The sequence below is a fragment of the Nicotiana tabacum genome, chromosome 11, assembly GCF_000715075.1.
Source record: "Nicotiana tabacum cultivar K326 chromosome 11, ASM71507v2, whole genome shotgun sequence".
Taxonomy (NCBI): domain Eukaryota; kingdom Viridiplantae; phylum Streptophyta; class Magnoliopsida; order Solanales; family Solanaceae; genus Nicotiana; species Nicotiana tabacum.
The window spans coordinates 66,357,296-66,365,158 of NC_134090.1; the positions used below are offsets into that span (position 1 = coordinate 66,357,296).

Consider the following 7,863-nt stretch of genomic DNA (forward strand, 5'->3'; position numbering starts at 1 on the left):
GAATACGGAATTATGTGTATATCTAAGTTGATTGCAAGTTATGGCCTCAATTGTACTTCCACAATGTTGATTGGTGTACAACTTCTACTTTACTCTTTTGAATGCAAAGATAAAGCTAAAGGACAATATTTTTGGTTTTGAGTTTTTTTTTTCAATTGATAAAGGAATCTAGGGTCGTGACTTTTATCTAGGTGGCTACCTAATGGGTTGTAAACTATAGGACAAGTTTGATTTATCGGGTTCATGGTATAGCAAACACACGCAATTGCTCACTCTATACCTCTCGGTAGTGTGAATGATTTTACCCGATTTGGCTTTCTCAAGCCCAAATGGGTATTTACACAAATCAAGTGATATATGCTCAAGTCGGGTCTTACTATCTCTAGATTTGACCCTTTAATTAGGGATATCAATTTCTTGAATTCACCCCAATTCCTTGCTAGCCAAGTTTTCCTAAACCTAGTCTCTCTTTCTCAAGTAAAGACTAGGTTAAAAAGGCATGAATCAATGTTTGCAACCATTAATTCTAAAATTTAAGCATAAACAAGGTTAGATATCATTAACCCAATCACAAACAAGCCCTAAAGTTAAATACTCATTAAGTATACACACTAGGGTTAAGCCACAACCCTAGCTAAAGATTTAGCTACTCATGAAAAATAAAGAAACACAAGAAGAAATTAAGGTAGAATACATAATCAAAGATTAAACAAAGAAAAACTAATGTTAAGAAGTCAATCTAATACAACTTTACTCAAAGAAGTAAAGAAAAACGTTCAAGTGTACCTCTGCAAACTAAATTTAACCTAAAAAGACAAAAAATTATATTTATATTAAGTTAAAAATATCTGACAAAAATGCTCCTACGGAGGTTATGCAGCCGCATAATTCTGATGCGGACCACAAAATATCCTTATGCGGCCGCACAATTCTGGTGCGGTCCGCACACTTGAAAACTTAGGACTGGAACTTGAGGTCTTCTGCGGTGCGCATAAAAATGGTTGCGGCCGCACTTAGGATTCTGCGGCCGCACAAAAGTGATGCAGTCCGCACTCTTCAACTTTTAGACATTGATTAACTCTCTGATTCTTCCATCTTGCGGACCGCATAAAAATGATTGTGGCCGCATATTTTTGGTGTGGTCTGCACTGTCTGATCTGTCTAAAAGCCCTTCTCTAAATCTCATTCTGCGGTTGCACTAGAATTGCACGGTGCGCACTGCTAGCCTCTTTGCCAATTTTGGCTCTTGTTCACTTGTGACTCCTTTATGAGTTTATATTGCCTTCTTTGGCTCGTTTCCCAATATTCTTACAAGTAAGCATATTTTGTTAGTTTTCGGGAATACCTTTAAGCATTTTTGAGCTAAAATGCAAGCAAAAGAGAGCAATTAAGCGGTCAAAATCCCACTTATCATACGTTCACCTTCTTGATCTTGATGTTTTACAAATATTATTGTTGAATTGTTTGTGTTGATGACTTGAAATTATTTAGGAAGCGGGTTGCATGCCGTAACAGAATTGAATGGTATTAAAATGAAAAGAAGGAATACAGACAGATTAAGATATGATCAAATGATGATATGGCAGGATCAGCTTGCGTGCCACATCAGATTTAATATATTATAATTATTTGTGATTGATTGAGTTATCCTCAGTATTGTAATATGAGACTTGAGACTTTGTTATTCTTGCTCTTTAGTAGTTGTCACAATTTTTTGTCTTCTCTTACCTTGATTGCTTACCAATCTTATCCAGTTCCTATCTGTCTCTAAAACATCCTTTTTCGATCCCTTCTCATGCTAAATTAGACTATATCTTCTTAAAATTTTGTATTAATTGAGTCATTATCCTTTCTACCACCATTTATTTTTGTTTTATTGCGTAAACGAACTCATTTTTTTTTAGTTAAAGGTTTTTTAAAATACTTTTTTTTTATATATAACATTACATGCGAGTACACCACATTGCATAGTTTTTCTCTTTTTCCTTTTCATTTCTTCTCATTTTTTTTTTCGAATGAATGTTTCCAGTAGTTGGACAATTTTTTTTTTTGTTATGTTTTATTTCTCCTTTTTTAAAAAAAGAAAAAGAGTTGCTCTTGTAAGTGTTCTCTTTAGGATTTTTTTTTAAATACTGAGTTTTGCTTTATTACCAAAAACGAAACACCAAAAGTTTTTTTGTGGATAAGAAAGAACATAAAACAACTACGAGTAGTTTGAAAAGCGAAACGTTTTGTTTTTTTCCTAAGTCTCATTAATTATCTAATAAATAAATCAATTAATTTGACTGTTAAAATTTTCAAAAACCCATAACTGAAAGACAAGCAAGTTGGTTGGTTGTCTGCAGTTAAAAAAGAAATTTGTAACTCTCAGTTTCAGAATCAAAAAGAGAAAAGTACATATATCCACGTTGTGCCCTAACTTCAAAGCCTGTCTTTGGGTCCCACACCACAAACACATCCTCTGCTTCTGCTACAGAACATTTATTCCTCCAAAAAAATTTAAGTCAAAATACCAAAACTAACCCTTTCCGTTATTCTTGTCCTCATCAGCTTCCTCAACCTTTGAACTTTTCCTTGTCCAGGTCCCCTCCCCTCCCCCCCAACCCCCCCCCCCCCAAAAAAAAAAAAACCTCTATTTTTTTCCCTCTGAGTCATATTCTTGAAAGCGTGCTCACAAGTTTCTTGTTTTGCTATACATATTATTGTTGTTGGCCATTGTTTTCTTGATTTTGTTTTGCCTTTTTTTTTCTGGTGGGGACTTGGGGGTTATAACAAGGAACAGGGAAAGAACAAAACTTTGCTCTGATATTTATCAAGATTCAGTTTTAGGTACATGTCAAATTAACACAAGCTGTCTTTTGTTTTGTTTGTTGTTTTATGTTTCATTGTTGGTTTCGGTTGTTTGTTTTGTGATGGCATATACCTGGAAATTGTCAATTTGATATACAATTTGTGAATTTTCCTTTTCATTTTAATTATGAGCTTGCATTTGTAGCCTCTTTATCATGCAATATGTTGTGGTTAATTAATTAAGAATGTTGTTTCAATTTCAAATTTTTTCTTGAATCCCTTTTTGGGAAATTTTCTCTACTGCTGAATTATTTCATTTCTTCTGTTTCCTCTTGATTGATTGCTGCTGGATTCTAATTCTTTTGGTAATCTTTCTGGCCTTTGTGTTAATTATATCTCTGTCTCTGCCTGTGGATGGGGTTTTATAATTATTTTTAAAATTTCATAAGACTTTTAAAGATTTGAATACTGTGATAAATTTGTCAGTTGTTCAAGTATGGAACATTGGTTTCATTAAAGTTTCTTTATTTGATGATCTAGCAGTGTGTTTCAACATGAACAGAAACTGAGACTATAGATCTCTCTGTTGTCATACTCGAGTTTTCAGTTATTGTATATTTTTCAAGTCTAAGAGAAATCTGCTCTGAAATTGTCACCTTTTGCTTTTATTACTTGTGAACTGCAGTAGGACATTGAATTTATTTGCCTCAATTATAGTGTGCTTCTGGTTTTGATTGCTTATTTGCATTTTCCCTCAAATCTTTTTTTTGAAGCAAGCTTCTATATTTGTTAAACGGTTTTCAAAATTTTTCCCTTTCTCAACTTATAAGAAATCAACAGTCTTTTCTCCGGAATCGATTTGATACCCTCTATTCTTCTGCAAGATGCTTTGAAATGGGGAAGAAAGGAAGTTGGTTTTCAGCAGTGAGAAAGGCTCTTGGTTCGGGTAACAAAAAGAAAGACAAGGTAAATTCAACGCTATCTTATTTCCCCTTTTGGTATCTCATGGTATCTCCTATTCTATATTATCAAGTAACTGTGCAATGCTATTTGTACCAGAAAAAACACAAATCTGAAAAATGGTCCGGAAAGCAACATAGCGGCGAATTGGATTCTTCGAATGCAGAAACTGCATTAGTGAGTCCTGCACCCCCTCCTCCTGTAGAGCAGACGAAATTGATGGAAGCCGAGAATGAGCAGAACAAGCATGCCTATTCGGTAGCTATTGCCACTGCTGTTGCTGCAGAAGCAGCAGTTGCGGCTGCTCATGCCGCTGCTGTGGTCGTTCGGCTAACAGCTGCAGCCTGTAACTCGGGTAAATCAAAGGAAGAGATTGCAGCTATAAGAATACAAACAGCTTTTCGAGGATACTTGGTAGGATTGCCTAATTTCTGATTGTAGTTTAAACTTGGTTCCATTGATACATAACAACTGAAGGTTTCCTCCTTCCCTTCCCTTGTGTGGATTAATTTCATTACGTATTTTCCTTGCTCTTTTAAAATTGTTGTTTATCTTGTATATAGACTTACCACGAGGGTTGAATAATGTGCTTTTAGTAGGTGATTAGCTTTAGTGTAGTCCAGAAATATCTAAGATGCTTCGTATAGAGTCCATCTCAAGTTTGTATTGAAGAATTGTATGCTGGTTTCTCAAGTTTTTCATTTGCTTTGGTTTTCCTATTTTACAACAGGCTAGGAGAGCATTGAGGGCTTTGAGAGGATTAGTTAGGTTGAAGACAATGATTCAAGGGCAATCTGTCAAGCGACAAGCCACGTCCACCTTAAGGTGCATGCAGACGCTAGCTCGTGTTCAATCTCAGGTTCGTGCCAGAAGAATTAGGATGTCAGAGGATAACCAGGCTCTCCAGAGACAACTCCAACAGAAGCATGAGAAAGAGCAGGAGAAGCTGAAAGCATATTCTGTAAGTACCTTTATTATGCATTCGTTCCATGTTTTGCATTCCCATATGTTGTATGCCAATTTGTTTCGAAGGTATCCTTGAGTTCCACATCATGTTTCAGCATCATCAGCTTCAAAGTTTGAGACCGGCTTTGTGTTATCCCCTTCTTTATACTCCCTCTGTTTTAATTTATGTGTCTTACTTTCCTTTTTTAATCTGTTTCAAAAAGAATGACTCTTTCTATATTTAGTAATTCTTTAACTCCAACATTCCGCATTGCATAATTAAGACCAGTGTTATCAAAGGCGAAAAGCGCAAAAACGCTCTAAGGTCCGTTGGGGCTTTACGCGCAAATAAAGCGTGAGCTTTAATGAAAAAAAGCGCAACGGGAGAAAAAGTAAAAATATGCATGTAGTCAAGGACTAATCATTATAAGCATGAATAACATATATATAGACAAAGAAATTGAAAAAAAAATCACGATAAAGTGAAATATCAATTGTTTAAGGTCGCCTTTTCAAGATTACACTCATTGGCAAGGAAAAGTATCTCTTAGAGCTTTGATGCGACACAAAAGCGCCCACAAAGCGAGGCGAAGCGCTCGACGTGTTTTGAGCCTTGCTTCAGGGCTTAAGCGCGCCTTTGATAACACTAATTAAGACCACAAGATCCAACGGCACTTTAGTACATTACACACACCTTTAGTTTAAGACCACAAGATTCCAAAGTCTTGCTTACTTTGTCAAACTGAAACACATAAAATGAGACGGAGGGAGTATTTTCTTTTTCCTTACACTTGGAGGCGGTTTTTATCTTATTTTCCCTGCAAAGAAATGTGTGCTCTTTGGTCATGGTTTCTTCCCTTTGGTGAATATTGCATTTTACAGCAGTCCGGGGATGATTGGAATGACAGCACACGATCAAAGGAAGAAGTTGAAGCAACCCTCCACAGCAAGCAGGAGGCTGCCATGAGAAGGGAAAGGGCTTTGGCTTATGCATACACGCATCAGGTATATTCTTTTGTCATGCTGAATCGCCACATACTTATTGCATAATCTTTATCATAAGACCAAAGGTTGGTTTGGAACTAGGAAAGATAGCTGCAAAGAGCTGCTTATCTCATTTGTAGCTTTATTCCTGTAAAATTCTCCAGGTCCTTGATATTTCATTTCGTCGAAGTAAAGTAGTTGAACTATGTTCTGGTACTGGTGGTCTTGTTTAATGAGATTATGTATCTAACTTGGAACGTAGTTTTAGAATCTATTATTTTCTTACATGTGATATCAAAGGGTAGTGTCAAAGTTGCAAGTATTTTCCTTTTGGTTTTGTCCTGACATCGTTATGTCAAATTATAGATACAGATGTTTCCAACTTGTTTGGGGTAAAATGTTCATTCATTTGATTTTTTATGGATGAGGAAAACCATCTAATTTGTAAGGTTTTAAACTCCAAAACTAGTCAACAAGAAAATTCATGTTTTACTTCAAGTAATACCATGCAACACTCGTGTTTGTTGTTTTCCTTTTGTAGAGTTTCTTTGTAGTTATCCCTTGTTACATGATGTAAATTATTGAAGAACGTAATATGGAATTGTAAACTCTTACAACAGCCAACACGGAGGAATCCTTCAAAATCTACAGATCAAACATTCATGGACCCAAATAATCCCCACTGGGGCTGGAGTTGGTTGGAGCGATGGATGGCTGCGCGGCCATGGGAAGATAAATGTGCAACCGATAAAGAAGTTAACAGTGACCAAGTCGATAGCCCAGCAAGCCATCCCGCTGCTGTGGCTGCTATCATTCATCGTGATTTCCACCTTGACAATAGGTCTTCTCCGACTGCTCATAAGCAAAGCCGCCCTCCTTGCCGCCAATCGCCATCAACACCCCGATCAAAGACAGGAAGAATAAGGCCAGCAAGCCCCAGGGGAAGTAATGTTGATGATGACTCTAGAAGCATGGCGAGTGCACAGTCAGAACGCTGCAGGAGGCATAGTATTGCTGGTTCATCAATTAGAGACGATGAAAGCTTGGCAAGCTCGCAAGCTGTTCCAAGTTACATGGCAGCAACAGAATCAGCACGAGCCAGGTCCCGCTTACCAAGTCCTTTGGGTTTCGAAAAGAATGGGACACCAGAGAAGGGAGCAGTTAATTCTGCAAAGAAGCGATTATCTTTCTCGGCATCCCCTGGCGGCGGGCCAAGGAGACATTCTGGTCCACCAAAGGTAGAGATATAAAGTATCTAAAAAATACAAGTATCCTAGTGCTGCTGGAGAAGTTAAAGGAAGTACTTCAGCTAGCAGCGGAATCAAGAAGTTAGACTGTTTATTTGACTTGTCATTTTAAAAACTATTCTCATGGGAGTGCATATTGAATAAGGTGAGCTGCAACTACATAGGAATGGAAGAGAAAATGGAAAATCCGAGCATCGTTGATAATTTTGAGTCTTTTTCCATCTCCATCACCAACATGTTTCTAACCTTATGCATTTAGTACATTCAAACTTTGTGTGCTAGAGATTAAATGTAGTGTCATTTTCTTTATAGTGATGTTGTGGGGGTGTGGCTCTTCTTTTGTGTTTCTTTTCTCTCTGCTTTGAGTGCAACTTTAGATGTTGATAATTTCCAGCCATTCTGGTGTTATTACATTGTAATTTTGAATCATCAGTGTGTGATTCTACCTTGATTATGTTAATATACTAAATTCTTCTGCTGATTTGTTTTTTCTGCTGTACTTTTGCTCTGCGCCTTGAGTAATTAAGTTGGTTTAGCGATATATTCACAGGTTATACTCAATTTGTCACATGGTGCAACTTTAATGCATTGTTTGGTACATTTGATCTCTATTAAACTTGTAAAATCAAGGTATTTTAAGACTCTTAAACACTTTGAGGTTTAACCTGAAAATCTCAGTATTCTCTCTCTACTACCATGGATCCACAATCCTATGAATCCCAATCCTCAATACCACCAAAACCCCCAGACATTGAGCATGGCAAAACTATTCCAAACGAATTAATGACCAAATCTCCTTCAAGGACATGTTAATTGCTTCTGACCCAATGGTTTTCGCCCCAAACCTAGGACAGCCCGGCATGGACGTGACAAAGATCTCCACAGAAGAGGAAACATCAATGCACTCATCAAACTCTAGTGCACGAGGCATCAAACA

The 7,863-nt window shown here is 37.0% G+C and overlaps 1 protein-coding gene across 3 annotated transcripts; it reads left to right on the forward strand.

The window, feature by feature from the left end:
• The first annotated feature begins 2,500 nt into the window (after positions 1–2,500).
• On the forward strand, positions 2,501–7,407 carry LOC107821766 (protein IQ-DOMAIN 3). Of its 3 annotated transcripts, none has more exons than XM_016648218.2 (6): positions 2,501–2,829; positions 3,675–3,756; positions 3,850–4,164; positions 4,481–4,711; positions 5,578–5,700; positions 6,300–7,407. In XM_016648218.2, the coding sequence occupies exons 2-6, from the start codon at positions 3,685–3,687 to the stop codon at positions 6,927–6,929; spliced, it is 1,371 nt and encodes a 456-aa protein (XP_016503704.1). In that variant the 5' UTR covers positions 2,501–2,829; positions 3,675–3,684; the 3' UTR covers positions 6,930–7,407. The 3 variants fall into 3 exon arrangements, with proteins under 3 accessions (XP_016503704.1, XP_016503705.1, XP_016503706.1); XM_016648219.2 differs by having other exon boundaries at positions 2,502–2,829; positions 5,581–5,700; XM_016648220.2 differs by having other exon boundaries at positions 2,565–2,829; positions 3,850–3,927.
• The last annotated feature ends 456 nt before the right edge of the window (positions 7,408–7,863 follow it).

Bases quoted from the DNA above. Each gene is read 5' to 3' on its own strand.
- LOC107821766 (XM_016648218.2), top strand. From the start codon at position 3,685: ATGGGGAAGAAAGGAAGTTGGTTTTCAGCAGTGAGAAAGGCTCTTGGT. The intron at 3,757-3,849 runs GTAAATTCAACG...TATTTGTACCAG, and splicing joins GTAACAAAAAGAAAGACAAG to AAAAAACACAAATCTGAAAA. The intron at 5,701-6,299 runs GTATATTCTTTT...CTCTTACAACAG, and splicing joins CTTATGCATACACGCATCAG to CCAACACGGAGGAATCCTTC.